Here is a 19,380-nt window from a genome sequence, read left to right as displayed (position 1 = left end):
AGCAAACCTTTTAAAGCCAGAGTATTCATTAGTAGCTTTTGGAAGAACCAGGATGGACATTTCTTACACGTGGCATGGAGCATCCTTCCTGGCACTCTGAAAATCCACATCTGATGTATATCTCAGTGTTTTCCTCCTGGGCCAGAAAACTTTCAGGGAAAATTCTTAGGGAAAAAAATCTTAGGTCAAAAACCACTGTGCCTAAAATGTTTTTAAATAAAAAAAAAAAAAACACAACTATGCCAAAGATCTTCCCATATGCCAAGCTCCCCCATCCTGTCTGCTCCAACTTCAGAATTACAACTTCTGTTTCCATTTGTATATGTCGTAAGCCCTGCCCCCATCACATTTAATCTCTCAGGAGACATAATTTGCTTATACATCCAGAGTGAAATGGGAAGGAGGAAACATTACTGAAAACATTCATTCACATAATTTATTCTCATTGGACTGAAGGGAATTTGAACCCTAATGGTTTAAGATGGGAAATAAAGAAATATTATTTCCTCATTCTCCCTAGCCATACCTTTCAAATCTTCCTGGTTTATTACGTTACTTGGGCAAGTGCACTTGACCACACCTCCTGACATTACTCAATATTTGCTTGAGTGAAAGAGACTGAGACAAACGGAAGGAGGAGCACCCAGCACCCTCTGTCCATCACCCATAAAGAGCCAGCCCAGCCTCACCACTCCTGAGTGAGCTGGAGAGATGAGACCACCACGCCAGCTCCCCCTAATGGGGCTGCTATTCTTTTCTCTTATTCCAAGTCAACTATGCCAGATCTGTAGTGAGTATGCTTTGAGCTAAAATTGCGCTAAACTTTGAGCATTTTGAGCTATGAGCTAAAAACAGCACGCCAGTCTCCTGGAGGCTACTGTGTCGTTACCTGAGGAAAGGCCCCACTCCAGTGCTGGGCATCGCTGGACTCTGCGTGACTGAAGGGTGGCAGGGGGTGGTGGGGACAGGTCTACGATGCGTGTTGTTCTAAGTGGGCTCAGAGGTTCAGGATTTACGTGTTTCACTCTTCTTCCTAGACTAAGATCCTTTCTCCCACAACAGCCCTGTCAAGGAGCTGTCTTTGCTCGTTCCTTTTTAAGAACAGAAAACTCATGATCTCAAAAAGTTTTCAGATCATGGAAAGATATCTTGTGACCTTGAGATACAATCTATTTTTAAGAAGTTCAACCCAGAGGTTTTGGGTTAACTCCTTGTAACTACACAGAAAAAAGTAATGTTAATAATGTCTTTCAAATAATGAAGATTACTCTCTTGTCCTTACTGAGTTTAGATATTCTAAGCGGTACATCTTCCTCTTTTCAACTCTTCCCCAGAGGACATGGGTAAAAACCCATCATCTCTCCTTTGGGTATAGGCTCCAGAGAGTATGTGATTCTATTAAAAAAATACTGAGAGAAAGAAAAGCTGGTCTCAGGTTTAGTGTGACCCCTTAGTAACTGAATGTACCAATGTCTTTTTAATGTTTATTTATTTGTTTATTTGGCTGTGCTGGGTCTTAGCTGTGGCATGTGGGATCTAGTTCCCTGGCCAGGAATCGAGCCTGGGCCCCCTGCTTTGGAAGCACAGAATTTGAACCACTGGACTGACAGGGAAGTCCCATGGATCATTTTAACTTCATCCAGAAATGAAGAATAACCAGAGAAGGTTGTTGAAGCAGGTGATTTGTTAAAGTATTATATAGCTCCACAGGTATGATTTCTCTATTGGAATTCTTTACCATGGAATTGAGCTTCAAACCAGGCCAAAGGTGATGCTACTATGTGGTACCAGCTGTGGCTACATCTCCCTGGTGTCTCTAGCCTACAAGAAGAAATCCATCCCACAGCGGGAAGATGAAAGCTCAGAATCTGCCAGCTCTTAATTCTTTCTCCTGGCCTGTTATTTCCTCAGTTGTGGCATAAGAACAGGGGTTCTCCATCGAGCTTTGGAAGCTTCATTCACAGTAGAAAATAATTAACTTTGCTTTTAGTGGGTAAGGAAGTTGACCTCAGTTGTTCCTTTACCAGGAACTAAAGAAGTCTATTTCAGTGCCCAAAAAATCTGCTGAACTGAATCTCAGAGGTGACTCACAATTGTCCAGTTATGCCTGCTGACAAACCATGACCTTTCTCAATCACTCTGTTCAGATCTTCCTGACTCTCTCTATTAAAGGCAGATGGGCAAGAAAAATAACATTTCCTGGACTCACTAAGGATAGTGACAGAAACTAGAGTTGAGCTAGAAGTAATAATACATACAGTATCTTATGGCTTATTTGGTGGTTTCTTGTCCATTATCTTTGGCTATTTCTTGACTTCTTGAAGTCAGGAAAGTTGCATAACTTACCCCCAGTTATAAGTTAAAGAATAAAGACCCCAGCAAAGATCTTCCTGAGCCCAAGGTTCACATTCTTTTCACTATTCCCCAAGCCCATGAGATAATCTGGAGATGGGAAGGATTTTCTTAGGTGATGGTCAAGGTATGCTGAGAAATATTTTCAGTGATGGTTAACTCTTCTTCTCCTCCAGGTTTATTGGGAGCTCTGGATTCTCTTTTTAATTCCACAGTATAGGAGGACTCGCTCCATCCTTGCCCCTGGGAATTGGACACATTGTAGGCTAAAACTGGAAGGTTTTCAAATGGTCCTCCCTGCTGAGTAATGCCTTGATCTTGATGCCTGGCCAGTTGGGCAATCAGACAATGCAGCTCTGAGTCACTGCAGTCAATCACTAATGACATGTAGAACTTCTGCCTTCTCTTCTCTCTCCTTCTTGTCAGCATTAACCCAGGTGAATAAGAAGAAGATGGAGGAGAAAATGACTGAATCCAGAAAGCAGACTGGGTTACAGGCGGGGACTTGGAAGATGTGCATTGCAGTCTCAGTTAGAGCTCCAATTACCAAGGCCCCTTAAGGACTCCCTCTGGGCCTTAGCGGCTAACATACACACACACACACACACACACACACACACGAGCTACCAGGCAGGACACAATGGTAAGGCTGAACCAGTTGTTTAAATATTTAACACTTCCATGCTGGTTGGCAAAAAAACAATACATGGCAGAGTGGGGCGCCAGACCTCCCTTGCATCATTCCAGCAACATTGCCAGTGGCCACCAAGTGGGTCTGTGTCTATGCCATATCTGTTACTAAATATTTTAATATCATTCCTGTTCTTAGCCCTAATATTCTATGTGTGTGCCTCTTATTTCCTCTCTCCCTTCCACAGAGGTAAATAAAACAGACTTCAGGTGTCTAGAACCTCTGATAAACATGATGTTAAAGGCAAACTACACCAAAGGGATCCAAAATGCCAACGTCCTGTTGACCCTCAGACTTGTTGGGATTAAGAATCAAAGCCTAGAACAACAGCTGAGTCAACAAATCAAAGAAGACATAAATAGCAAAGGTGAGTGCCTATATTCCCTGGAATATTTAGAGAAAGAAGTACCCATCTATAAAGATCATCTCCAGTGAGTCCTAAAAATTGTGTGTCCAAGTCATCCCTGGTACATCCATCTTAGCTGTAGAAAACTTGAGATGAACAGGAGTAGAAATAAAATATTGTACACGTGAAACTTATATAATGTTATAAATGTTACCTAAATTTTTTTTTTAAAATCTAGTCCAAGTATGTAGTGGGGTTTTTTTTTTAAATAAAGTATACATAAGATTTTTTTTAAATTGAGGTGACAAAAAGGTACCTCAAATCCTCAACCCCCTGCCGCTTACTGTAGAGTGAAGCTTTCCTTCTTTGGGCCCTGAAAATAGGAAAAGCAAAAGAAATCATACACTCTCATCCATTGAGATTTACATCATTAAGTTGAGTTCACGACCAGACAAGAGCATGGGCCACAACCAAGAAAGCTGACAGCAGAGAGGTGACCATAGGGCTGTGGAGATATGGACTGGAATTGAGACCAGATTCCATATTGAAACTTTCATTTCAACACTGAGCTTTCTAACGAGTGTAAGGGGAAAATACAGCCACCGCTACCTACCCAACAATATTATTTTGAGGATAGGAGGAGCCTGAGAATTTGGATATTTTAAATACAAGTCGATTATTCCTATCCTGGCGAGAAGGCACCCTCAAGGAGGAAGATCCCAAGGCTTTATTATTTATCTATTTCTATTCTTCGTTCAAGGATTTCTTGATTCCAAAAACAGCCCGCAATTTCATGGGAAAGACTAAGATCTAGGTTGCATTTATACAGTACTGCTAGAAAAGGCTCTGTTTGGGGGGGATAAAGAAGAGGACAATAAAACATTAACAAAGAGTAGAACAGGACAAAAAAAGTGACAGCAATATAAATCACAAGGAAGACAGGAGGCCAAAAAAATCATAAGCATGTGCCTTGTTTAACTTGAATACTTTTCTTTTCAGAGATGGAGTTAACCTCAGGACAGCTTGCCTTGGGTATTCTGGCTTTGGGAGCATGTGAAAATCCGGATGAAGAGTTTATACATGGTGATCATCTGGTTAGCAAACTTGGAGACAAATTCCAAGCAGAAATTCAGAATATGGGTGAGAATCACATGCTCAGAGACCCTGGATGTCTTTGTCTCCTCCACTGATTCAGAACTGTATGAAGTTTCTACCTACTCGTTCCTTCTCTTCTTCACTCCACTCATCCCACGTGTAGAAGATCTTCCCTTTGTACCTCCCCCTGTTCCTTTGAAGACCACTTTCCCTTCTTTCTTTCAGATGTGCCTTGAGTTTTCTTTTCCAATATCTTCAGTTAAGCATTGACCCTACGTCAAGCTTACCTTACACTGGATGATAAATACACACACCCACATGCAAACACATGTGAATTAGCGTTTTCTCAGGATACATGCCCAGGATTGGGATTGCTGGGAGAACAGTATTTTTATCTCTTTCATGCTGAATTGCCTCAGGCATAAAATAAAAGGAGTTGAGTTGAATTTGGTGGCCCTGGAAAGTGAAAGTGTTAGTTGTTCAGGCATGTCTGACTCTGAGACCCCATGGACTGTAGCCCGCCAGGCTCCTCGTCCATGGGATTCTCCAGGCAAGAATACTGGAGTGGGTAACTGTTCCCTTCTCCAGGGGATCTTCCCGACCCAGGGATCGAACCTGGGTCTCTTGCATTGCAGGCAGATTCTGCACTGTCTGAACCGCCAGGGGGGCCCTTGGTGGACCTTAAAAGCCTTTAAATGTCTCAAGTTCGCTGTTTCTCTGAGCAATCTCTCCCCTCTCTCATTCATCTCTCTTTAAATGTAAAGAAATGGAGATAGAGTATGTAGAAATAAGCTTAAAATGTACTATTCCAGTACCACCTGTGTGAATAAGGTATTCCTTTGCTCCCTGACAGAAACACACGATGGCAACCCACTGACTAACTATTACCAGCTCAGTCTGGCCCTGTTGGCCTTGTGTCTGTTCAATGGGAGCTATTCAATCACCAGTGTTACTTATTACTTCACTCCTGAAAATAAGAACTATTATTTTGAGGACCAGTTCTCAGTAGGTAAGTCATTAAACCCAATTCCCTTGGTTTCAAGGACATGGGCACCAGGAGGCTTTGTCTTTTATATTTTTCTACCAATAAGTACTTGAAGTTTTTCTTTCCTCACTACCCTAGTCTTCTCAGAAGAGAATTTTTTTTTAGGAGAGCGGATATGGGATGGTTTTTAAGCCTCTTTCTAGGTGTGCAGTACAGAGCAAGGACCCAGTTCCTTCTCCCCCTTTTCTCTGAGTAGCCAATGGATGTTAGCTCTCAACTTTAATTTTCCCACTGGTAAAATGAGGCTAGATCATGAGGATCAATAAGGCATCTTAGGAAGCATAAATATTAGACAAAGGGGGTGTGGTGGAATTCACTTATCTCAACCCTGCATCATTCTCTAACCCATTGGGATCATTTGGATGCATGGGCTTACTTGAACAATACAATCTCTCCACTGGTAAGATGCAATATTTTGATCAATAAAGTGTGTATCCACCACGGAAAAGGACAGCTTACACATCCAAAAAGAAGTCCCCTTTAGACAGATCCACAAACTCATTTTTCCCCAAGAAGCTCTAAGAAAGCCACCATTCAGTGTCTCAGAGTAACAAGGAGAATGTGAATTTCTTACATTTCTCTTCCTATGAGAGGGACGGCACCAGGCCTAAAGAAAACAGAAGGAACCAAGAAATGAGCCAGAAAAACAGATCTTATCCCATTCTTCTAATCTCTTGCCATATCCTCCCCATTAAGAGTGTTTACTGAATAAACAGTTCTCCTAAGTGCTATTTTCAAATCAGTCTAATGAAAAACTTGGAAATTTAGAGACATTTTTGTTTGGTATGTCATCCTCGGTTTTCTCAATTTCTTTGCCAACGTGGCTGAAAGATGAAAAAGATGAGAACAACCACATTGTAAAGGCAGACTGTTTGTATGTTTGCACCAACAAATTGATAAGTGTTTCTATTACCAAGATGTGAGTCCCTGAGTGCAAGGCTCGTGGTTATCCACATAAGGAAGGAATCTTGACATACTTGAGAGGTCAGGGCGAGAGGATGGCTACTGTATCTGGAAATTCTTCTCTTGCATCATTAACTAGCATGACCAAGCATCCCATTCTGCCCAGAGTCCTCCTATTGTTAGTTCTGAAAGTCCCACATACCAGGAAACCGCTTAGCCCAGGGTGAACCCAGGAGGATTAGTCACTCGGTCACCAGCGTTTTGCTTCCTGACAGATACTGGAGCGATGGCCGTTCTTGCTCTAACCTGCGTGCAGAGGAATAAAACACAAAGGAAAATGGAAGCAAGTACAGAGGATAAAATCAATAATTATACAGCAACACTGGCAAAGAAGATCCAGTCTGAGGGAAAACAGGGTCTCTTCGGAAACATATTTAGCACGGGAGAAGCTATGCAGGTAAGTCAGAAGGCAAAACAGGAGACAGAGAACCGGGTCATGGCAGAAAGCAGCTCCTTCCTCCCTCCCTCTTGGTCTCCTGAGGACTTACTATCCACCTGACTTTGTTTCAATCACGTGATGTCCCTCCCCTGCCTGAAATGTACCCCCTCTCTGTCACTCTCCACATCCAATGTCTCTATGCAGCTTCTCCTGACCACATTAAGAAATGCTAGTGCCTACTGCAATCTATTTTGTTTTTCTTTAACATGTCATTTCCCGCTTCACCACATACCATTGTTCAGTGCTTCATCTTACCTCCCAAATTAGGTTATTGTTATGGAAATGAGAAGTAGTAGTGGCAGTAACAGCAGCTGATAATTATTGACATTGTCACTAATGCACAACCACCCAATGGAGAAAGAATTTTTACCTCCATTTCCTAGAATAAGAGCATGAATCACAGAGTACCAGTAAATTGCCTAATAGAACAAAGCCAAAGGGTGATGGAGAGGCGATAGGACCAAAATAATTGGTGTCAAAACTCACACTCAATGCTTACACTGTCCTGTATATGTTCTTTGAAGACCAAGAGTTTATTCCTGAGTTTAGTCATTGATCAGCTCAACTCTAAGGGGTACATACAAGAAGAGATGAGGAAAAGCATATAGGTGGAAAAAAGGATTTCACCAAGTCTTTGGTATGAATTGGGGCCTGCCAGGCTGACCCGGGATGAGAGGACTTGCATAGGGAGAGCAGAAGCGAGGAAAAAAGTGCAGAGGCACCTTCGGTAATTGAGGAAGATCAGAGCGTGCAGCCCAGCCAGTACAGGGCTCTGCTAGAACGACAAGATGAGGCTGATGATGTGAGTCAGGGTCCAGTCTTAAAGACTGTCCATGTTGTTGTTCCTCTTTACACTTGCTCTGCTAGAAATTAATACAGAGCAGAGGTTTCCTGTTCTGGGTGCACATCTGATTTCCCTAGAGGAGAGGAGCTTTCAGGAAGTGCTCATGTTTACACCCCACACCAATCAGTTAATACACAATTTCAGGTGTGGAGCCTAGGCTTGGTCTTGATCAGCCTGTAGGTGGTATTCATTCATGGCAGGATCAAGAGCTGCTTACCCACCACATTGTTTATAAAAGAAGATATAATGTGATGAGTTTTTTCAGGATGACCTTTTTAATTTTTATTTATTTTTTTGGTCATGTCCCAAAGCATGTGGGATCTTAATTCCCAGACCAGGGATCAAACCTGTGCCCCATGCATTGAGAGCATGGAGTTTCAACCACTCCACCCCATGGAGTTTTAACCCCTGGACCACCAGAGAAGTCCCTTGTGAATTTTCTTTCTGTGTTGTTTTTAATAACTCACACACACACACACACACAAAAAACCTGATTGACCACTTGGTTATCTTTAAGAGTCTTCAAGAAAAGATAAAAAGGGGAACTGTCCTTCCTCGAGAAACTCCAGAACAATATCTTCAAGCTCAGTCCATCTTAGTCCTTGTCTTACTCTTGTTGTTGTTTAGTCATTGAATCCTGTCCAACTCTTTTTGGACCCCATGGACTGTAGCCCCCAGGCTCCTCCGTCCATGGGATTTCCCAGGAAATTAATTAATACCCTCTTAAATTTTCCTACCCTGTAATTTTGCCCCTTGAGTCCACTTTACATCTGCTGCCTGGAGGGTTTCTGTTCAAGAACCTCTTAGACTTCCCACTGTCCAGCAATCACCCCATGACACTCAGGGTCGGCCGACCCGGCTCCAGCCCTTGTCTCCAGGCTGTCCTCCTGCGATGCTTTGCGTGTGCTCTCGACACCAGTCCTCCGAAGCCAAGAGGAATCCTCTGGGGAGCTTCCTGAAACTCAGACACTGTCACCACAAACAGGCCAGGCCCCGGCCGTCCCTACGCCCTTCAGTCAGCTGTTCACCTCCGCATGTCGCCTGAGACGCCACCATGGCGCCGAGCCCTGTCCCGTATTGCCTTCCCTGCCAAGCCTTCCTCTGTCTCGCTAATGTTTAGGAGCTCTTCCCCTTCAGAAGGACCATGCCGCTAGGCGCTTCTCTTAGGCTTGCGCTGTGCTTAGTCGCTCAGTCGTGTCTGACTCTGCAACCCCATGGGCTGTAGCCCGCCAGGCTCCTCTGTCCATGGAATTCTCCAGACCAGAATACTGGAGTGGGTTGCCATTCCCTTCTCCAGGGGATCTTCCCAACCCAGGGATCAAACCCAGGTCTCCCGCATGGCAGGCAGATTCTTTACCAGCTGAGCCACAAGGGAAGCCCAAGAATACTGGAGTGGGTTGCCTATCCCTTCCCCAGGGGATCGCCCCAACCCAGGAATGGAGCCAGGGTCTCCTGCATTGCAGGCAGATTCTTTACCAGCTGAGCTACCAGGGAAGCCCTTCTCTTAGGGCAGAGGTCCTCAACCTTTTTGGCACCAGGGCCCAGTTTCATGGAAGACAATTCCATTTTTCCGTGGAAGGGGGTGGGGGGACGTTTCAGACAGTTATGCAGTCAGAGGTTCAGGAGGTAAGGTGGGCGATGGGGAGGGGTAAGGGAAGCTTCCCTGATTTGCCTGCCGCTCACCCCCTGCTGTGCGGTCCCCAGGGTGGGGGTGGGGGTTGGAGACACCAGTCTTAGGGCCTTTATCTTAGGGACTCCTTTACAAGAATCTGTTAACACTATCTGACAGTATTTCATACGGTTAACACTATCTCATAGTTAACACTATCTCATATGGTTTCAGTGTCAGCAATAAAGAGTAAATACGGTAGAGAAAGACTGTTTTCATTGACACTGTGAAAGTTTGAGTGATTAAACAATCCCCACCTCCCCACCCAAACTAGCTCATGAGCTTCTTGAAAGGTATCTTAGCGGTCTAAGGTGGTTCCCATGTAGTCAATGTCCAAAATAGATTTACTAAATTAGATTCAAGCTTTCCCACGATGTGAAGTCTCTCCCATTCATTCTCATTCTCTCTCCTTCTCTCTCTCTCACACACACTAGGCTCTCTTTGTCTCATCGGACTATTACAAAAGTAAAACAAATTGTCAAGAAACTCTACGCACAGTATTTTACAACATTTCTCAGAATGCATTTTCCCTGCCGATTGCTGCAGCCCAGATCTTACCTGCCTTGATGGGAAAGACCTATTTGGATGTCACCAACACTTCTTGCAGCCACAATCCAGGTATAGCACTAATGAGCAGACTGTTCTGCCTTTCAGCGTAACACCCAAAGTGTGTAAGACTGAGACGTCCTCGGGAGCCAAAAGGGACCAGTTAAACCTCTAAAGTATAACAGTTCCCAGACAGATCCCAGACAGAACTCCGTCCTCCATGTCATCAGGGACCATAACTGCCAGAGGATTTGTCCTTATCAAGGTAGTAGACACTCTCCTTGGTTCAAACACTGACAACAAGGTAGCGTTGACTGAAGGATAAGCATGCTTGCTGAGTTGTGTCCCACTCTTTGGGACCCCCCTGGACTGTAGCCCAGCAGGCTCCTCTGTTTATGTGATTTCCCAGGCAAGAATGCTGGAGTGAGTTGCTGTTTCCTGCTCCAGGGGATCTTCCCTGCCCAGGGATTAAACCAGCCTCTCTCGGGCCTCCTGCATTGGCAGGCGGATTCTTTGCCACGAAGCCAGCTGGGAAGTGACTAAAGGGTGTCAGTCTCTCAAGGGGTGCTTTCTGATTTCTGGATACAGAGAGATTTTCTGAGCATCATTCCCAACCTAAAAAGTATAACGTCTCTGGCTTCTCATTAGGCTTGATGCGTGCGCACCCAGAGAGGTGCCGTTAATGGGGAAAGAATGTGGCAGTGTTATAAGAAAATTACAGCTTGAACCATTAATCAAACCACTGATTTTGCAACAAGGTATAAAGAAAGGAGACTTTTCCTTCTGTCTTGGTCATTTCTGGTTCAGCCACATATAGGTTTACGGAGCTTGGACAAAACCTTAAGCTTAAAAGTTTTCTACTATAAGAAATGCAAATGATAATAGTATGTAGCAGGCATTAGTAAGGATTGAAGAAGATAATTCATACAAGATGATTAGCACACAGTGCCCACACGTAATGTTCTCTATAAATGTTAATAAATAAAAGGGCAGGGGGTTGGGAAAAATCTGGGAAGGATGCTAAGAGACACAAACTTCCTGTCATAAAATAAATACTTCATGGCAGTGTAGTGTGCAGCATAGAGAATATAGTCAATGGCATCGCAGTGACTTTGCCGTGGTGACGGGTAGGTTACTAGAGTCCCAGTGCCGACCACCTCCTCATGTATATAAATGTCGAATCGTGTTTTACATGTGAAACTAACATGATGCTGTGTGTCAATAATCAGATAGAAAATGAACAGGCCCAGGGGCTTCCCTGGCGGCTGAGTCACGCGGGACCCACCTGCCCCTGCGGGAGACGTGGGTTCAGTCCCGACCCGGGACGGCCCGACATGCTGAGGCGCACCTCGGCCGCGCACCGCGGCTCCTGAGCCTGCGTGCTCCAGCCTGGGAGCCGCGGCCCCTGGAGGCCGGGTGCCCTGGAGAAGCCGCAGCAAGGAGAACCAGGGCGTTCTCACCTCGCAACTAGAGGCAGCGACCCCGCTCACCGCGTCTAGAGCAAGGCCCACACAGTAGCAAAGACCCAGCACGGCCAAAGCTAAACACATAAATAAATGACTTATTTTTTAAAATCACAAAAAGGAAAAAAATTAAAAAGCACACGAAAAAAGAAAAGAAAAGGGCGGGGGGGGGGGGCGGGCATTATTGTATGCTGCACCAATGCAAAACAAAAAAGAAAAGTCAGGAGCCTCTGTGAGAAATGGGAAATGGGGCAACTGATCTGCTGCAACAGCTGGAAGTTGAGGCAAACACAAGCCTTCACAAGCCGGTGAGTATCTGGTTTTAATTCGTGCTCTAGTTGTTTGAGAGATACCCGCCCCACCCCCCACCCCCCACCCCCCCGCCCCGCCCCCAGCTCCGATTGCTGACCGGGCTCCTGGTATAAACCCTCTTCCGCATTAACCGGGAAAGAGTTGTTGCACAGGGTTGGAGAGGTGTGCAGACTCTGACATCGTTTTCATTCTTCTGAATAATAATTCTCCTCTACTTTTCTGTGTCTGCCAGTCAAGTTCAACATCTCCCCTGAAAAGCGTGCTGCTGTGACACCAACGACAGCAACCTTGAATATCTCAGTCAAATACTCTGTGCGAATCAACCAGACAAGTCACACCGAAGTCACCGTGAGAAAGGGTTCTGTCTTCCTCGACGTCATGAAGGCCGCTCAGGAGAAAAATGAGACTCTGTTTCGGTACGTCTGTGCAGTCCGTGGAATTCTCCAGGCCAGAATCCTGGCGTGGGGAGCCTTTTCCTTCTCCAGGGATCTAACCCAGGTCTCCCGCATTGCGGGCGATTCTTTACCAGCTGGGTCACCAGGGAAGCCCAAGAATACTGGAGTGGGTAGCCTCTCCCTTTTCCAGGGGATCTTCCGCGTTGCAGGCGGGTTCTTTACCACCTGAGCTATGAGGGAAGCCCGATAGATAACCTAAGATTAAGGAACTTAATGCGATCATGACTCAGCAGGAACACATCGCACCAGAGTACAATGTGCATTTAAAACACTTCTCAGCAGCTTCGCTGTTCATCCTCACAGCACAGCAGGGGTTTAAAAAAGGGAGGTGAAACCTTTCCTCTTCCAGCCCATAGCAGATATTAATAGATAGATAAATAAGTACCAGGGATCGCTCTTCTGTCAGTAGAGCTCCTTCAATTAACAGAATCTAAGTCAGACATTTTGTGTCTAGAATAGTGGTTCTTAACTGTTTTTTAATCACTGACCCCTTTGAAAGTCCGATGAGTGGGATTCTCATCCCAGAAAATGAACAAATGCATAAAATGTGTCATTTGTCATTTTTCATTTTGTATTGGAGTGTGGTTGATTAACGATGATGTGTTAGTTACAGGTATGCAGCAAAGTATACCCGTAAGAGTCTATTTTTTTCAGATTCTTTCCCCATTCAGGCTGTTATAGACTGTAGGGCAGAGTTCCCTCCGCCGTCCAGCAGGGCCCTGCTGGTTACCTGTTTCACACACAGCAGTGTGTGCGTCTCAATCCCAAACTCCCAGCCTATGCCGCCCCCCTCCTCCACCACCCTTTCCCCCTGGTAGCCACGAGTTCGTTCTCTAAATCTGAGTGCAAGACTTGTCACTTGAATCTGAGGTTTCACAGACCCTGGGAAGCTTCTCCAGGCCGCCTCCACCTTACAGGAGATTCAGGGACTCCTCAGTTAAGGCTCCCTGGCCTAGAGAGGTCAAATATTAAATTGAAGATATTGACTTTGCCTCTGAAAAATATGGCTTAAATGGCTCCTTAAGCCTAACTGGCATTTATTGTGTCTAATAACATGCTCTAAGATGCAACAGAGAAAATCATATACAAGAAAATATGTATCTCTGTGTATATATATAAAGCCTGTTTTCAAGTGTTCCCAGGAAGGTAGAAAAATCTGACTAAAGAATATGAAACAAATACCAATTATGTCACTTCTTGATAAGTAAATATGAGCTATTAAATTATCCTTTCCTTTTTCCCGAGTACCTCTAGGACAACTGGTTAACACTTTCTTGTACTGTTTAGCATCTTCAACTGTTACTGTCTTGGGTAGAAGATTAGGAACTGTTGATGTCAAAGTGTCTACTATGGCAGGAGAGAGGGGCAGAAACCACGGGCAGTGTTTCTATAATGTGCATGGGTTGTAGACTGCCTGCCTCAGAATGACCTAGAATGTTGATAAAACACGCAGATTCCTGGTTCTGGCCCAGATCTCCAGAATCAAGGTATCTGGGAAGAAGGCCAGGAGGTCTGTGTAATATCTTCCAGTGACTCTTAGGTGCACAAAAGAAGTGCCCGTGGGAGGGCTGCCTTTGAACATCCTGAATCCGTGTACCAACTCACTGTTCCCCACAGCTTCACAGTGGAGGAGACCTCGTGGGGCCCCTACGTCACCTCTGTCCAGGGCATAAGGGCCAGCAGTAGTGACAGAACCTACTGGCAACTTCTGAGCAATGGCCAGCCACTGAGCCAAGGTAAGGCGGAGGACGAGAACAGCCCTGCAGAGCGAGGCGCCCGAAGCACTCACGTGTGTGTGTGTGAGCTTCGGCGGGGACATGCCAAGGGTGTGAGTGTGTGCCCAGCCTCGCAGCCATGTCTGCCTCTCCGTGACCCCGTGGGCTGTAGTCTGCCAGGCTCCTCTGTCCGTGGGATTTCCCAGGCAAGAACACGTGGTGGAGGGGGTTGCTGTTTCCTTCTCCGAGGGTCTGGGAGCGCCAGATCCATTATTTGATGATTTGGTGATCAAATCATTGGATCCACGTCTCCTTCTTCCTTTTCAGGAGCTGGGAGTTATGTTGTCCAAAATGGAGACAATTTGGAGGTTCGTTGGAGCAAATACTAATAAATTCAAACCTCCCTCAGCTGGGTCTGAGCCTTCTGTGGTACAATTCTATGTGGAAATTTATCTTACACATTCCTTTTTGTTTATATCTCAATCCTCACAGCACATCAACAACCTCTACTTCTCTCTTTGAGTGTCCAGTAAAAGACCAACAGCTACACAAAAAGAGCACATTCTAATCATTTAATATCAAAGGGAATTACTATTAGAGGGAAGACTACCTCAGGAAGAAGCGAAGTGAGAAAGATTAGACCCACCTGTCTGAGAAGTTGAGTTCTGCTCACGGTTCCCCTGGTAACTTTCTGGGTGACCTGAGGCAACTGGGGGAAGTGGAGAGAAGGTTCTGAGTCAGACGGCGCAGCAACAACCAGTGAAATCAGGAGGCGTCTCATGGGGAGACTGAGCTCTCTGAGACCCGGGGCGAGGGAGGAACTGAGGAGACACATTGGCCTCACACAGGCAGCAAGTGGGTAGAGAGAAAAATACTGCCCTAGGCAAAGTAAAATGTGAGGCCTGTCCATAAACGTCAGAGCACAAGGTTTGAGGAACCACTTCATCCCCATCTCCAGCAGCCTTCCCTAGGTCCCACTTCTCTTATTTCACCATGAAAATCTTATTTCTTATTTTTCTCTTACTTCACCACGAAAATCACTCTCATAGTCACATCACCAAATCCACATGCAAAAAAAGAAATGACTCCAACGTTCAGTTCAGCAGAACTCACCTAAAAAAAAAAGCTGAATCGTGTCTAAGCCTGAACTGGGTTACACTGTATACTGAGTATCTGAGCTGTGGGCACATTCAGTTAGGAACCAGAGATGCCTTTAAGATGCCAAACGTGCTTCAGATGAAGCACAAAGCAACCCATTTAAAGTCACCTGCAAGGGACTCCCCCGGTGGTCCGAGGCTGAGGCGTCACCTCCCAGGGCCGCGGCGCAGACTCGGTCTCTGGGTGGGGAGCTAAGGCCGCCCGTGTCTCATCCACAAGGGGAAAACAGTAGCAGCATTTTAACAGGTCTACTAAAGACCTCACAAATGGTCCACATTAAAAAAAATCTTTAAAACACATGATAGTAGTCTCCAAAAGGAAGAGGCCTGCAGGTCGAATTAGAGAACTTGTTTCAGCAACATCTCTCTCATTTCTCCTTGTGTTTTCAAGATTCTCTTCTTTCCTCCCCCGACCAGCAGCCCTGCTTTACAGTCAGGGGCTGAGCGCTCCTCCTGCCCACTGCTTCGGGCACTGATCGTCAACTCTCAGATCCACCCCTGCCCTGGTCTTCATGAACCGGTGTGAACGCGGTCTTCTCAGCTGCAGAGCGATGGATTCCATCCTCTGGGGTCTGCGTCACATCCTGAGAACTCAGTTAGAGGCAGGGGACTTCCATGGTGCTGTGAGCATGGGGTGCCAGCTGTCAGATATATTTATAGACTATACAATCTACGTGAAATTGGAGAATAATGGCTTACGATTCTTGTTGTTGTTCAGTGACTCAGTCGGGTCTGACTCTGCGACCCCATGGACTGCAGCACGCCAGACCTCCCTGTCCATCACTCTCTCCCGGAGCTTGCTCAAACTCATGTCCATTGAGTCGGTGATGCCATCCAACCATCTCATCCTCTGTCATCCCCTTCTCCTCGTGCCCTCAATCTTTCCCAGCATCACGGTCCTTTCTGTTCAAAATCTCAGAACTGGAATTATTGTCCATCATAGTGGGACCATACAGTTTATCATCCAACCACAACTCTGTTAAAAGTGAAAGTGAGTACTATTAATAATTACACTCAGAAAAACAACAGGTTAAAAACGGGGACTATTCTGGAAAAACCAGTACAATGTTGTCCATAAGAAAGCTCAAGTAAAAAATACAAACACATATATGTCAAAATGACAGAAAATACTGCCCCTGAAATTAACCAATGAGACTTAATCTCAATATAACAAAGCTGGAATAGGTCTCTCCAAGATCCCTAACTCTCTCTCAATAATTCTCACTCATTTTCTTTTCTTTTTTTTGGCTGTGTCATGCAGCCTGTGGGATCTTAGTTCCCAGACCAGGGATCGAACCTGTGCCCCCTGAAGTGGAAGCACAGAGTCTTCACCACTGGATCACCAGGGAAGTTCCATCTAGCTTATTTTCAATAATATTCAGTCAATAACAGTAAAGTTCAGATCAGTTCAGTCGCTCAATCATGTCTGACTCTTTGCAACCCCATGAACCGCAGCACACCAGGCCTCCCTGTCCATCACCAACTCCCGGAGTTTACTCAAACACATGTCCATTGAGTCAGTGATGGCATCGAACCATCTCATCCTCTGTCATCCCCTTCTCCTCCCACCTTCAATCTTTCCCAGCATCAGAGTCTTTTCCAATGAGTCAGCTCTTTGGATCATGTGGTCAAAGGATTGAAGCTTCAGCTTTAGCATCAGTCCTTCCAATGAACACCCAGGACTGATCTCCATTAGGATGGACTGGTTGGATCTCCTTGCAGCCCAAGGGACTCTCAAGAGTCTTCTCCAACACCACAGTTCAAAAGCATCAATTCTTTGGTGCTCAGCTTTCTTTATAGTCCAACTCTTACACCCATACGTGACCACTGGAAAAACCATAGCTTTGCTTAGATGAACCTTTGTTCGCAAAGTAATGTCTTTGCTTTTTAATATGCTGTCTAGGTTGGTCATAACTTTTCTTCCAAGGAGCAAGCGTCTTTTAATTTCATGGCTGCAGCCACCATCTGCAGTGATCTTGGAGCCCCCCAAAATAAAGTCTCTTACTGTTTCCATTGTTTCCCCATCTATTTGCCAAGAAGTGATGGGACCAGATGCCATGATCTTAGTTTTCTGAATGTTGGGTTTTAAGCCAACTTTTTCACTCTCCTTTTTCACTTTCATCAAGAGGCTCTTTAGTTCTTCTTCACTTTCTGCCATAAGGGTGGTGTCATCTACATATCTGAGGTTATTGATATTTCTCCTGGCAATCTTGAGTCCAGCTTGTGCTTCACCCACTCCGGCCTTTTGCATGATGTACTCTGCATATAAGTAAAATAAGCAGGGTGACAATATACAGCCTTCACGTACTTCTTTTCCAATTTGGAACTAGTCTGTTGTTCTATGTCCACTTCTAACTGTTGCTTCTTGACCTGCATATAGGTTTCTCAGGAAGCAGGTCAGGTGGTCTGGTATTCCCATCTCTTTCAGAATTTTCCACAGTTTATTGTGATCCACACAGTCAAAGGCTTTGGCATAGTCAATAAAACAGAAGTAGATGTTTTTCTGGAACTCTTGCTGTTTCAAAGATTCAGTGGATATTGGCAATTTGATCTCTGGTTTCTCTGCCTTTTCTAAATCCAACTTGAATATCTGGGAGTTCACAGTTCATGTATGGTTGAAGCCTGGCTTTGAGAATTTTGAGCATTACTTTGTTAGCGTATGAGATGAATGCAATTGTGCGGTAGTTTGAACATTCTTTGGGACTGACTTTCTTTGAGATTGGAATGAAAACTGACATTTTCCAGTCCTGTGGCCACTGCTGAGATTTCCAAATTTGCTGGCATATTGCATGCAGCACTTTCACAACATCATCTTTCAGGATTTGAAATAGCTCAACTGGAATTCCATCACCTCCACTAGCTTTGTTCATAGTGATGCTTCCTAAGGCCCACTTGACTTCACATTCCAGGACGTCTGGCTCTAAGTGAGTGATCACACCGTCATGATTATCTGGGTCATGAAGATCTTTTTTGTACAGTTCTTCTGTGTATTCTTGCCACCTCTCCTTAATATCTTCTGCTTTGGTTAGGTCCATATCATTTCTGTCCTTTATTGAGCCCATCTTTGCATGAAATGTTCCCTTGTTTTCTTGAAGAGATCTCTAGTCTTTCCCATTCTATTGTTTTCCTCTATTTCTTTGCATTGATCACTGAGGAAGACTTTCTTATCTCCCCTTGCTAGTCTTTGGAACTCTGCATTCAAATGGGTATATCTTTCCTTTTCTCCTTTGCCTTTTGCTTCTCTTCCTTCCTCAGCTATTTGTAAGGCCTCCTCAGACAACCTTTTTGCCTTTTTGCATTTCTTTTTCTTGGGGATCGCTGCCTCCTGTACTATGTCACAAATCTCCATCGATAGTTCTTCAGGCACTCTGTCTATCAGATGTAATCCCTTGAACCTATTTGTCACTTACACTCTATAATTGTAAGGGATTTGATTTAGGTCATACCTGAATGGTCTGGTGGTTTCCCCTACTTTCTTCAATTCATGTCTGAATTTGGCAATAAGGAATTCATGATCTGAGCCACAGTCAGATCCCGGTCTTGTTTTTGCTGACTGTATAGAGCTTCTCCATCTTTGGCTGCCAAGAATATAATCAATCTGATTTTGGTGTTGACCATCTGGTGATGTCCACGTGTAGAGTCTTCTCTTGGGTTGTTGGAAGAAGGTGTTTGCTATGACCAGTGCATTCTCTTGGCAGAACTGTTAGACTTTGACCTGCTTCCTTCCATACTCCATGGCCAAATTTGCCTGTTACCCAATTTCATTAGACTGATTTCCCCAAAAGTGGTGTAAGAAATTAATCTCCTCAGTATATCAACATGGAATCAAACACCATGCCCTCATAGCATGAAAGTCATTTTCTTTGCAATTCCCTTTTAATTCTGAGTGGGTAAAGCATCAAACCTCACTTTATGCACAATGCTTTCCAACACTTCCCTTTAGCACAACTAGCCTCCATTTCTGGCAGAGAAAGATGAGTTTCTCCCAGTCAGTGGTCTCTAAGTAGAAGGTAGTAACACTGCTGTCTGATAGAAATGGCCTCAATCTCAGAAACAGACAAGAAGGTCAATGGAGTAACATTCCTTTAGCATTTCACTAATATTGGTAAGTGAAACCTAGTTCTGGCCACACTTGCATTCTGAGAAACTCTTATAGTTTGGGATTATATCAGAACATAGATTGAGTCTGAAGGCAGAAACTTATGCCTGCAAAGAATTAATTAACACAAATAAACCTTTCAGATATCCAGAGAGACTCTGGGTACTTTGATACCAAAAAATGAGGCAC

At 44.7% G+C, this 19,380-nt stretch overlaps 1 protein-coding gene across 5 annotated transcripts; it reads left to right on the top strand.

The window, feature by feature from the left end:
* Window positions 1–640: 640 nt before the first annotated feature.
* TCN1 (transcobalamin 1) lies at window positions 641–16,061 on the top strand. 5 transcript variants are annotated; one of them, XM_043482767.1, is made up of 10 exons: window positions 641–790; window positions 3,231–3,410; window positions 4,389–4,529; window positions 5,338–5,493; window positions 6,708–6,889; window positions 9,879–10,062; window positions 12,049–12,181; window positions 13,838–13,956; window positions 14,263–14,303; window positions 15,513–16,060. In XM_043482767.1, exons 1-10 carry the CDS (start codon window positions 712–714, stop codon window positions 15,534–15,536), a joined length of 1,239 nt encoding a protein of 412 aa, XP_043338702.1. In that variant the 5' UTR covers window positions 641–711; the 3' UTR covers window positions 15,537–16,060. The 5 variants fall into 5 exon arrangements, with proteins under 5 accessions (XP_043338702.1, XP_043338701.1, XP_043338699.1 ...); XM_043482766.1 differs by having other exon boundaries at window positions 15,510–16,060; XM_043482764.1 differs by having other exon boundaries at window positions 15,484–16,060.
* Window positions 16,062–19,380: the final 3,319 nt, after the last annotated feature.

This window comes from Cervus canadensis, chromosome 11 (genome assembly GCF_019320065.1).
Source record: "Cervus canadensis isolate Bull #8, Minnesota chromosome 11, ASM1932006v1, whole genome shotgun sequence".
Taxonomy (NCBI): Eukaryota; Metazoa; Chordata; class Mammalia; order Artiodactyla; family Cervidae; genus Cervus; species Cervus canadensis.
Note: the sequence above shows the minus strand (reverse complement) of the source record. Positions and strands in the feature narration are given on the sequence as shown.

What these genes read in the sequence shown, in the direction of transcription:
- TCN1 (XM_043482764.1), top strand. Translation starts at nt 712, where the DNA reads ATGAGACCACCACGCCAGCTCCCCCTAATGGGGCTGCTATTCTTTTCT. An exon ending in TGAGGACCAGTTCTCAGTAG is followed by an intron (nt 5,494 to 6,707) that starts GTAAGTCATTAA and finishes GCTTCCTGACAG; the next exon opens with ATACTGGAGCGATGGCCGTT. An exon ending in AAAATGGAGACAATTTGGAG is followed by an intron (nt 14,304 to 15,483) that starts GTTCGTTGGAGC and finishes TGTGTTTTCAAG; the next exon opens with ATTCTCTTCTTTCCTCCCCC.